General features: G+C 42.4%; 1 protein-coding gene across 5 annotated transcripts in view; it reads right to left on the reverse strand.

Annotated features, from left to right (window-relative positions):
- Nucleotides 1-8,399, reverse strand: part of LOC123365966 (F-box only protein 21-like) — a 53,830-nt gene extending 45,431 nt beyond the window's left edge. For 4 of the 5 annotated variants that reach the window (XM_045009012.1, XM_045009007.1, XM_045009010.1 and 1 more), the window contains exons 1-4: nucleotides 7,590-7,801; nucleotides 4,142-4,312; nucleotides 2,706-2,795; nucleotides 240-310 (exon numbers count right to left, since the gene is read on the reverse strand). In XM_045009012.1, coding sequence (XP_044864947.1) covers nucleotides 240-310; nucleotides 2,706-2,795; nucleotides 4,142-4,266 — 286 coding nt within the window. In that variant the 5' untranslated portion in view covers nucleotides 4,267-4,312; nucleotides 7,590-7,801. Of the gene's footprint in view, nucleotides 1-239; nucleotides 311-2,705; nucleotides 2,796-4,141; nucleotides 4,313-7,589; nucleotides 7,802-8,247 lie in introns of those variants that run through there. The other variant, XM_045009008.1, reaches the window with a different exon arrangement.
- Nucleotides 8,400-12,714: the final 4,315 nt, after the last annotated feature.

The following is a 12,714-nucleotide window of genomic DNA, read 5'->3' on the forward strand; positions in this document are numbered from 1 at the left end:
TTCTGTGTTAGTTCAGTCATAAATCAAACAGCTATGAGAATATCAAAGATGTTTTAGACACCAGTGCTCCCTGAACAAGCACATATGAACACTTTTAGCAAAGTGTGAGAGATGGCCTCTGCTTGTCATTTAGGAGATTAGTCTAGCAACACATACATACACACTCTGAAACTGTCCAAAATAAAGTTCAAAAGGATTGAAGACTGCAGTCTTTTTTAGAAATGAAGTTTCCCCAGTACCTGCAAAATAAGCATGGATTTCTTCTTCATCTTCAACACCTAGAGTTCTCTTTTTTCCATAGTACCAGTTCCTAAAACAACGAGTGTGATCAAACAAGTTTGTTAATATCTGAGTATTTGGATTGGATTATAATAATCGGAAAACTGGATAAAGTTGTTTGAATAAGGTGATGTTGCAAAATGGTTGATACAAAATTCAATGCAGTTTGAAGCGAATGACAATCTTAGAATCTTATTGGACATTGTAAAAGACAAAGTGATTTGTTCAAAGAGAGTAGGAGAGTATAAATATTATGCATTGGAAATCCACTTTGGACATTGTAATTCCACAGTTGCATGTTAGATCTCCCCATTATAAACACAAAAGACAAACAGGTATTCTACAGAAGAGACGATATGATACAGAATTCCTTTGGAGTCACACTGTGGTGCATATTGTAAATTGTATATGGAAACATTTGAAGGCACATTGGTATGTGCATTCAAAATGTGTTTGACAAGTCGTTGCCATACCCAATGTTGTACTTTTGCAAATTAAGATGCAAGCTATCTAAAAATGCCAAATGGAGTTAAACCATTTTCTAGTCTAATAGTTCCCATCCTCTAAGTAGATAAATATAAAAACTTTTAAGTTCTTAAAATTAAATGTGGTAAAACAAGAGCCCTTTGCCCCTTTTAAATATTTGAACAAAGAGTTCACCTTGACCAACACTAAGTTGAATGCCAAGTTACAGCTCAAATCAAAGATATACTGCTGAGTTGTAAGAGTTTATATAAACACAATAGGACAAGTTTTTGAACATGGTTTAAAGGAACAATCAAAAACTGAATTAAATTAAAGCCCTTCTTTAGGGCTACAATGAATGCAGCTTCCCTTCTATGCTAGATCTTAGTCATAGCTCAAGAAGGGTTGTGGCTTTCATTTAAATTTCAGGTTGGAGGGTGGTATTTTAAAAAAGAAGAGTTGGCTCTTTTTACTGTTGCTGCTGTGAAAGGGAGAAGGACTAGGAAGTCAGACCTACTGCAACGCACATTTTGGTGGGGGCACAGTGAGGTGGTTCAAATCTCTCTGCTGCCCTTGTTGTCAGTGTTATTTACAGCTGTACTCTATAAGCTAATGGCATCTTGTGTGCAGCTTTTAACAAGTTTGTGACAACAGACACCACTTGGGATCTTTTCCCATGTATGTCAGCCAGCTCTCTGTCAATACCAAGGTGCTTGCAGAATCTCCTTTCCATATGTCATTGCTAAGCCCCTCCCAGATCCTGCTTTGACAGGAAGTAGGAGCAAGTTCCACCAGGTTCCTATAAAAATCTCCATCTGAATGAACTCTGTAAAGGCTTAAGGTTAGCAAACACTTTCCATTGCAAACACTGAAGTGTAAGTATCCTGATCTGCTAGGTGAAACTGCACCCAATATGGAAGGTTTGGGAAGTCCAGAAGTGTTAGTTTTTATAATACTAAGAACTGATCATTTTTTAAAAATGGTATTAAGAAGAGAAAGCCATATTATGGGGGCTAAATAATCCTCAATGCAGTCCTTTTGGGACTGTGGGAGACCCTGGATATAGGGTGTCTGGAGTCCTATACTAGGTCAGAGAAAGTTGGTGAGAAGTGGGGTCTTTGTGGACTTTTGCAGGCTGTACAAAGAGCTCATTTCTCCTTAGACTGTTTCCCCCAGAAACCTCCAGGGAGGCTAAGCTCTAATCCTGTGAATTTTCTAGGCCTCAGGGGTCTAAGTAGTGGGTTTTAGAACTCTGCGTGGACCCTTTATAAAGCCTTAATAAAAATACACGAGTTAAGAACTCTGCAGGGTTCCAAACAAACATGGAAACCAGTTTTAATAACTAAATCCCCACAATGCCCCCAAACTAATGAAAGGCACCAATCTTCACCAAGACATTAAAATGAAGTTTTTAGGCCATGTCACTTTGAAATTATGATCCAGAAAAGATTAGACGATATCCAAACAGCAAGTTTCCCTTATTTTTAACCTTTATATTGCCCAGATGCTTTGCCTGATTTATCATCAAACCACATAGAAATATTATACCCAGCATAAGATGACCATGCACATTGAATTTTAGATGGATCCAACCTGATCCTGCAAACATTTATGCATGTGCTTAATTTTATGAACACGGGTAATCCCACTGGCTTCACTGATTGAGAGATTTAAATTAGAAGATTAATACAAACATTACATTGATGCTGTGATTTATCTTCAGTTTGGAGGCAAACCCAAGTTGAATGTTCAAACAAAGTAAGCGCAAAAAGGTCTTTTTAAACAGAGAAATTATACCCCAAGACTATCCTCCTCAAAAGGAGGAAATTTTCCATGGCAGATTTTTCCTTGTCACTCTTACTTCACACTCTCCAGTAAAAACAGGCCAAGAGATAGGGAAGCTGGAATTAACGGTAGGATCAATGTAAAACTTACTATAGCATAAATATGTAATGTCCTACCTTGTCTTTGATATCCACAGCTTTAGATGATCTGTCCATGCATCCAGACTCAAGTAGGGCTTTATAAAGCTGTTCCAATAGCCAATTATCCTTTAGTAATAAAGATGATTGTTACATGGTGTGAACATTTGATAGTATACTGTATAAAATTGCTTTACATAAATTTAACATACAAAAATTGTTTTTGTATGAAAAAAGAGAAAAGTCACCGACAGAACATTTATTTGATAAAGACACTGTTCTCTAAACACATTGAGAAATAAGCAGACAATTTTTCAATGGTCACTTGCACCAAAACCACCTAATTTTTGAAGAAGTCCATTTTTATGCCAAGATGCTTCCTGCCTTTACTCTGACTGTAGGAAATTGCCATCGGTGCTTCATCCCGTCCAGAGTCCTCTCTTGGAGAGTGGCCAGCACTTCAGAGGAAGGCAAAGAAATGACAAAATGGACAATTATGGAATAACCTGCCTGTACACAGTTTCTTCTAAACCTCACAGTTAGTGGTTTTCTCATGCTATAAAATATGAGGGTGTGTTCTGTTCTCTTATCAATTTAAGTCTGGGTTGTTTCATTCATATAGACAGTCTAATCTGTTCAATCCAAGTAGGCTTTTGGCTTCAGTGATGTTTTGAAACAATATCATAACCAATGTAATAGTAAGATTTTAATATTTGAATTGCAAACAGGTTATGTATCACTTGTACAGATCTCTCCCATGCTGCTCACCTTTAAAACATCAGTGGTACACCGATGCCTGAAATTAGCATAGCCTTTTCTTTATATTTTGGATGAAAATGTTTGTGGTGACTGTTGGTAAACAACAACTTTTTTAAATAAGTAATATTGTACAAGTCACTATGTATTTCATCCTTTTCTGATTGCTGTCCTAAGTCATTATTCACGCTCTACTCCATTGATTTTTATTGCTAAGGCCAATGCACTAAATCATACTCCAAAAGGAAATACATTTGAATAGTAAGTTTCAACAAGACAAGGGAAAGCCAAAAATAGTGTTATTAATCAAGCATTTCATTCTCACCTTTCAAAGAGATTAAGCACATAGTAACACTTATTGGAATCTCCAGGGGCAGAAGCATATTGAGATACAGCCATGCCGATCATACACACAAGATTTTATATAGAGAAAAACAAAGACTATTATTCAAATGCCGTAGGACATCAAACTGCTTGATAAATGCATATTAAAACACAAAAATGTATGAGATACGATCTGAATATATTCTTGTAAGGATGGCAGGAGGGCATCCGGAACAGAGTAAATGAGTGCTAAAGTACTTAATAAAAGGACACTTTGAACTGGAATAGGAGCAACAGAAATAAAAACTTCCAGAACAAAAGTGTAATAAGGGAGGAGGGAGAGAGAAATCTAGCTTTGAATATATTAACGTGATGGGGAGAAAAGATGTTATAACCTTTGTGTCACTTGGAGGCGCTGAACAGAGTCCGTTCCATACCACTGGGATATGAAATACTGTACAGGAAGTGCAGATAGCAGCACACAAATCTGCAGAACTGTAGCTGTATTAATCTGAAGCATTCCAACAGTGAAACCTCTTCAAAGATGCTGTCCCTCTCTCTGTAATCTGCAAAAGTACAATAAATAAATAAATAAAAATGAGTGATTGCTAACATCACAGTGTTTAAATTCCATTCACTACATATTGTTGAGTCACAAGATATTTCACACCTTGGACTATACTTCAATTACACTCAAAGTCAGTTACCTGCATTGGAAGGTGGTTCACAATGAAGTTTATTAATAAGGTGATCTAGCGTCACCACACCATGTAAATAAAAATCTAGTGAAGGGTCACTTATGAATATATTCCTTTCCTCCTTTTGAGGGTGGGTTTTGAGATGAGAGAACAGCAGGTTATGTCCTCTCATCCACTCTAGACTTCAAAGAAGAACCTGATCTACAATACCCACTAAAACAGAAAGATACACTCTGCTGCCTGTACTACCTTAAAGATAATTAAGTTAATTTAATGTTTGAGAGACGTGCTGCATGGACCGCCCTGAAAAACAGTCCTGTTTAGACACAACATTTCCGGCATGGACAGTGGAACTATGGTCTTTAGTATTGCACCCGACCAGCCTGTCTTAATGGTTTCCCGGAGAGGTCTTCTTTTAGGATGATATTGGAGTGTACACATGATAACTTGCCAAGACGGACATACAAGAATGCCAGCTGCGATGGTGTTTTTGTCATGGTCACATCAGTGCATTACACAGAAGACTGACACCATCAATTCATTTCAGAGACAGTCTCCCTCCCTCTCCACAAATGCACGTTTGCTTTTGTAGAAAAACCATAAGTCACTGACAGGGAACATTTTTTCCCTAAAGACTCTGTACTTTAAACATATGAAGAAATAGTTTTTGGATGCTACCTAGCTGAGATGGATTTTACCTGGCAACCAACAAGTGCCTGCACTATGTTTAAACATCTATCAGAATTTTCTATATTAGAACTAGAACTTCCTTGCTGAGATTTTGGAAAGATTGCCTGAAAGATACTCAGTGTACAGGTTTACTTCTCCTACAGCTTCTTTCCTTTAAGCATCCCTTCTTCCCCGCAAGAGAGTCACTTTTATAACATGTACTCAATTTCTCTGTTTCATTATTCTCCTGTTCTGACTCTTCATGCCATACCGCCAGGCAAGTTTTTATTTCTGTTGCTCCTATTCCAGTTCAAAGTGTCCTTTTATTAAGTACTTTAGCACTCATTTACTCTGTTAACAATTTGGGAAGTTAGAATTGTGGAAATACCTGGCAAAAGACGGATTTATGACCCAAAAGATAAAAGCTGCAATTCCTGAAGAATGTTTGTGGAGGGTTGGGGAATTCAATAGAAAGCCCTGCTTATAAGCTGAATTATTTTGGGGGCCCAATGTCTTCAGTCATGCACAGGGCCGCCCAGAGGATTCAGGGGGCCTGGGGCAAAGTGGGAGAGTAGCGGCGCTTGTACTCACCCAGCGGCGGTCCAGGTCTTCGGCAGCATTTCGGCAGCGGGGGCCCTTCAATCGCTTTGCGTCTTCAGCAGCACTGAAGGGCCCCCTGCCACCAAAGACCTGGACCGCCACTGGGCCAGGGCTCGTGGGGCCCCTATGGGGCCCGGGGCAAATTGCCCCACTTGTCCCCCCCCCCCCCGCCCTAGTCATGCATTGCCTTTCCTTTTTGACTAGCAAAGTGAATGAGTCTCTTAAGATTAGATTTTAACAGTACTTGAGCATTGTTTGATAACAAGCCTTGCCTCCAGGAATCCCACTCTGAAGGAAAAAAACATTGTCTGTAGGTTCAGTAAAACAGTCAAGTGACAAGATAGCAACATTCTGCCCTTTCATGCTGGGAACCTAGCGTTGATTGTTCTCAGGAATGCATTGACAATTGCTGTTGGTGTGATATTTAGTCTGGTAAAAAAACAACAACAAAAAACGAGGAGTCCTTATGGCACCTTAGAGACTAACATATTTATTTGGACATAAGCTTTTGTGGGCTAGAACCCACTTCATCAGATGTATGAAGTAAAAAATACAGGGGCAGGTATAAATACATGAAACTTCTGTTTTTGAAGTTTTTTTGTTGAAGAATTGCCACTTTGAGGTCTGTTATTGAGTGACCAGAGAGATTGACGTGTTCTCCTACTGGTTTTTGAATGTTGTGATTCCTGATGTCAGATTTGTGTTCATTTATTCTTTTGCTTAGAGACTGTCCAGAGACAATTACACTATTTGTTGCAGCAGTGCTTTCCTGTATATTTAAAAAGCAGAATTAGGAGGTAGCCTTCTAGAAGATACTAGTAGTTTGGAAATTGGGGGAAAGAAAGGAATTTTGAGAAAAAAATTGAAAATTTCAGAAGATGAAGATGTTTATTTATTTACATACTCTCAAATACCTGAAAGGCCTGCCTGAAGTCAACTACATTTTAGCACTAAACCACAAACAGTCATAAGTATAGATACACCAGAAGGCCTAGCATAAGCTCAAATACATCTTCAGAAGCAACAATCTTACCATTCAAGCTGCTCCCAGTATTAGGAAGACATGTCTCTTTTACACATACTGAAAAGGGAGGCAAAGGGTTCCTTTGACTTTAAGAAAATAAGAGGTCTTTATCCTGCTATCTTCAGCTCTTACTGAAAAAAGATTCTTATTAGAACCCATACTGAAGGGAAAGCAGGTAGAAGAGCAGCTGAGCTGCTTGGTGCATGAGCCTGTTGAGAAGACTCCCTTTCAGATATAAAATTGGTCACAAGTGAAACAGACAGAACAGATGTTCACACATCTTACCAGTAACCACAAAATTTGCCTGCTTCATTAAATATAGGTCATTCTCTACTCCACAGAAACCTAGGACCGTTAATAGTGGGAATGTGATCACGTACAACAACTCAGGGTTATACCTGTATGAAAAGGAAATGGATGCACTGATTCTTGAAGAAAATCAATTACACAAATAATCCACAGATGAAAAATGGAAGGGGAGCACATGCAGCCTGGTTAGTAAGATTCTCTCTCTCTCTCTTTTTTTTAAAGTTTACAAAAGACACATTTTACATATAAAAGATATATTTGTTTAATTCTCCAGCAGAAGCATTTAAAATGCCAGACAGTTTGAGCCCCAAATGTAGGTAATTTAAAAGACAGTAATAATCCACAAAATACAATTGGATTTTTTACTGACTTAAAGAGCTACTGAGGTTTTTAAAAACTAACCCAGTATCCTCCTGCAGCAAGCAACTCAAACACTACATTGCGCTAAGGCGTGGAGGCAGACTAATACTTTACCTGGGACAAAAAGAAAAACAAAGAGCACAAACACTGAAAAGTATGGAGTAAAAAGGGGGGCATACAGACCTCGAACTGCCCCGCGCGCACTGACGGCCGCTGTAGTGGCACAAACAGCCCGCGCCCGGAGTCCCCGCCGCTCCGGCTCTGAGGCGCGCCAGGCCGCCGGGCCTCCGGCTCCTCCCCCCGGAGGCCCGCCCGGAGCCAGGTGAGGGGCTGCACGCGGGAGACTCCCGCTGCCCAGGGGCCTCGCTCGGCGGCGGGCCGGGAAGGCTCTTCGCCGGGAGGCCGGGCCTGCCTGTGGCCGTGCTGCGTGTCCGGGAGCGCAGCGAGAGAGAAGCGAAACCTCTGCAGGAGGCGCCAGCAGCCTCCTCAGGGGCCTCTAGCTGGGGACACATGCAGGGGAGTCGCCTTCCTAGTCAGCCTCCCCGCGCTGGAGCCTTTCACCAGAGGGATAACAGTGAAATGTTTGAAAAGGCCCCTTCCCAGCTGAAATCGGGTCAGTGGGGGGGAGGAGTGTGATGGCTTCAGGGTCTAACTTTAATGCTGTTTTGTAATCAGAGTCCCCTACTTCTAAAAAATACAGCTGTTATTAAACATGTACATTAAGGCATCAGCCTATATTATTCCCCCTTTCCTCCCCCCCCTGGCTGTCTGAAAGATACCGGCAAACAAACACCCCACATCTGGTCAGTGCAGAAGTCAGTGGGACTCCATTCATACTCACCTGCAAGATCAGGGCCCACAGGGGAATTGACTGACTAGGCAGCAGTAGATAAGGCACTGGGGCTGAAATTCATTAGATTGCGGTTCTATTCCTGTCTCCCATTGACCTCTGGGTAACCTTGGGCAAAGCACTTAATTGCTCTGTGCCTCAGTTTCCCCATCTACCCTTTGGTAGTCTTTGTCAGCTTGTGGTGGTAGCATTTCAGACCAATCACTATGTGTTTATAGAATGCCTTGCACATGGTGGCCCTGATATTGATTGGTTCCTTTAGGTGCTATTATCATATAAATACATACAAAGGGAAACAGTGGAACTGACTATACACAGTTCTGAGAAATGCACAAAGTAAACTGAGAAAAATACATTTTTCTCTACTCCCTTTCAGATATTGTAGTGTTAGATGTTGCTTGTAACAATAGAATTTTCATATACAAGTCATTTTATTTTGACTGTTGGGGATAGTCGCGTTAGTCTGTATCCACAAAAACAACAGGATTCCTTGTTTCTATTTTGACTGTGTCCCTTTACGGATATCAGCATTTAGGATGAGACATGAGAGCTACACTGAGACTTTCAAGTATCATCATTAGGTTTCAGAGATCATAGTTTATACGTCTTATTGCAGAATTGGAGCCTGTGGGCAGACTCAGTAACGCCCTTAGCCTGTAATAACCTCTGTGCAGGGCTTTAAATATAAATTTAAATTCGGCAGAACTTGATAGGGAAACTGTAGAAGTTCCAGTAGAGCATAGCAGTTCAATCCCTGCTTAAGACACCAGTTCAAAATTTCTCTTGACACATTTTAAGTATAATTCTGTGTTGCCTTTAGCAGACAAACCATACATACATTATGTATGTAAAGATAACATACATAATGTTGTTTTTAATTGGTCTCATACCCTTTTTTGGCATCTTTATTATGCATTAAAAAAAATCCTGAAAGCTTGAAGGTTTTTTTATTTCCTTCCCCATCGCTCTCCCATTGCCTTGTTTAACCTTAGAAATACTAGGAATGTATTTACTGGAATGATTTATTGGAGAACTCAGAACCTATATATTGTGATATTCTCAGTCTCTTACTTTCTGCCAAATGTGGTATGGAGACCCCTTGCTCTGCTTTTTGCTGTGTACCGTACAGATAGACAATGACACAACAGTGGCTAGTTAGGTGTCTAATAATAATATACATTTCTATAATACTTTTTGTCCTGAGAGGTACCAAAGTGCTTTACAGATGGATGCATGTGGTACCACTGAAATGCACTCACTTCTAAGGAACTTAAAGTTTGGCTGATGCCAGGGCCAGATCCTGGCACCAGTGAAGGAAGCAGGTGCTTAGGGCGGCCAATACAAAGGGGCGGCACGTCCGGGTCTTCAGCAGGAATTTGGCAGTGGGTCCCTCAGTCCCTCTCTTCCTCTTTGAGCTGCCGAAGTGCCACCAAAGAGGAAGAGAGGAGGTGAAGGACCTGCTGCCGAAGAATGGAGCGGTGCGATTGAGCTGCCGCCGAAGTGCTGCCGATCAGTTTTTAACTCCTCCCCTCCTCCCCCCCCGCCGCTTGGGGCGGCAGAAAACCTGGAGCTGGCCCTGGCTGATGCTATACAAAACAAAACAGAGACTGCAGAGTTGTAGCTTGAATTATGCCAGTATAGTGATGAGTAAACTTTTTCATGTTGTAGACACTCTTTAAGATTAAGATCCTCCTCCATCTTGGCCATCTTCTCTCCCAAAGTTGATTCCACACTTTTCCCACAGCAAAGTATGCTTGGCTACATTAAAAATATATATAAATATTGGAACAACATTAAGGAGACAACAAAAAAGCTGGACAGAAGTAAGAGCCACCCGGGGAGCCCCGGACCCTCCACCTGCCCTGGACAGAGGGCTGGGGTGCTCGAGAGTAGCCCCTGGCCTGTGTCCCTGCCCTCTGGGGCATGCTGCCCAGGGCAGGTGGAGGGTCCAGGGCTCCCCACAGCGGCCCAGGCTCCTTGTGCAGCTCTTAGGAGCCTCATGGGGGAGAGGAGGAGCAGAGGGCAGGGCCCCATGGTAAAGTGGGGCTAAGGCCCACTGCAGGCCTCTCACTCCCTGGGAAGCTGGGGCTATGCTTCATGGTGGGGGAGCTGATCACCTTATCAGTGATAAGTGCTGCTGCCTGCTTTGCAGGCCATCCAGCGAGATGAGGCAGAGACAATGCGTGGGACTCCAGCAGCAGGGAAGGCTAAGCAGCCTCATGTGGTGGGAAGAAGCTCAGCCAGCACCAAGCACAATGGGGTCTTGGTCCATGACTGAGGGTCTCAGGTACTATGATAATACAGCCTGCTGTTTCCTCTCTCCCCAGGCTGCACGGACACACTGAGAGCACTGCTTCCAGGGGGAGTGCTGCGTTGTCTCTGCTGGGTGTCCATGTCAGAGACATCCCAAGAAATCTGGGGGCCAGAACCTTTCATTTGTGCTTCCCCTCTAACCAGAGTTACTTCCAAGGTACGGGATAGATTCCTGCCTTTCCCCATAGATGCTCCTGTTGCATGGAAGCAGTGGGGACAAATAAAATCAGTCACTTTCTCAGTGGTGAGAAAAGTAACATGGAGCTGAACAGCCTAGGGCAGGTTTTGAGACAGCAAGCAGGTAGAGGTGTAGGAAATAGCTATTGAGCATATGTAGGGGTCAGTGTTACACACTGAGCCGTGCTCTACCCTACGAGGTCAGGTCAGGTCAAATTTAGCTGCGTTAGGTCGATTTTATAAGCAATCCATCTACACAACCAAGAGGCTAGGACTTTTCAGCTTGGAAAAGGGGAGACCAAGGGGGGATATGATAGAGGTATATAAAATCATGAGTGATGTAGAGAAAGTAAATAAAGAAAAGTTATTCACTTGTTCCCATAATACAAGAAGTAGAGGCCACCAAATGAAATTAATGGGCAGCAGGTTTAAAACAAATAAAAGGAATTTCTTCACACAGTGCACAGTCAACTTGTGGAACTCCTTGCCTGAGGAGGTTGTGAAAGCTAGGACTATAACAGCGTTTAAAAGAGAACTGGATAAATTCATGGAGGTTAAGTCCGTTAATGGATATTAGCCAGGATGGGTAAGGAATGGTGTCGCTAGCCTGTTTGTCAGACAGTGGAGATGGATGGATGGAGAGAAATCACTTGATCATTACCTGTTGGGTTCACTCCCTCTGGAGCACCTGGTATTGGCCACTGTCGGTAGACAGGATACTGGGCTGGATGGACCTTTGGTCTGACCCAGTACAGCTGTTCTTATGTTTTTAACCCTGTTCCATCAACCTAAAGGGCTCTTAAAATCAACTGCTGTACTCCTTCCTGGCGAGGGGAGTAGCGCTAAAATCGACCTTGCTGGGTCAAATTTGGGGTAGTGCAGACACAATTCGATGACATTGGCCTCCAGGAGCTATCCCAGAGTGCTCCAATGTGACTGCTCTGGACAGCACTTTCAACTCTGATACACTAGCCAGGTACACAGGAAAAGCCCCAGGAAATTTTGAATTTCATTTCCTGTTTGGTCAGCGTGGCAAGCTCAGCAGCACAGGTGACCATGCAGTCCCAGAATCGCAAACGAGCTCCACCTCCAGCATGGACCAAACCGGAGACACTGGATCTGATTGCTATATAGGGAGAAGAATCTGTGCAGGTGGAACTCCAATCAAAAAGAAGAAATGCTAATAATATATATGCCAAAATTGCACAAGGCATGGTGGAGGGACACTACAACAGGGACACACAGCAGTGCCATGTGAAAGTTAAGGAGCTCAGGCAAGCCTACCAAAAGACAAAGCAGGCAAACGGTCACTCTGAGTCAGAGCCCCATACACGCTGCTTCTATGATCAGCTGCATGGCACTCTGGGGGGGAGTCTCACGCAACAGGGAGGAGGATTTTGTGGATGAGGAGAATGCACAGCAGGCAAGCGGAGAATCCGTTCTCCCTGCAGCTAGGACCTTTTCATCACCCTGAAGCCAATACCCTCCCAAGGCAGGTTCCCGGACCCTGAAGCCGGAGAAGGCACCTCTGGTGAGTGCACATTTGTAACTACACTACAGGGTTTAAAAACAATTGTGTTTAATGTTTGATTTGCCCTGAAGACTTGGGATGCATCCGTGGCCAGTAGGTTCTTTGCATTTTCCCATAAAACATCTGTTTCTGGCGGTTGTGGGGAATAGTATACTGAACTAGAGGGATCACTGGTGAGCAATTCCTATTGTTATGTAGCATTTCCAGCACTCCACTTCCTATCATAGAAATAACTTTGTCTATTTTTAGACTCCTGTACAGATTTCTGAAATGTATCTAGGATTGCCAAGTTTGGTTGGATGTATTAATCTTTAATTCCTGGAGACTCCAGGACAATCCTGGAGGGTTGGCAACCCTAATTGGATCCTAGTTGCTAGGTAGTGATTTTACACATAAAAAGAAGATGGTCCTCCTCCCAACAATCTAGATAAAGTCAT

This window comes from Mauremys mutica, chromosome 3, assembly GCF_020497125.1.
Source record: "Mauremys mutica isolate MM-2020 ecotype Southern chromosome 3, ASM2049712v1, whole genome shotgun sequence".
Classification (NCBI taxonomy): domain Eukaryota; kingdom Metazoa; phylum Chordata; order Testudines; family Geoemydidae; genus Mauremys; species Mauremys mutica.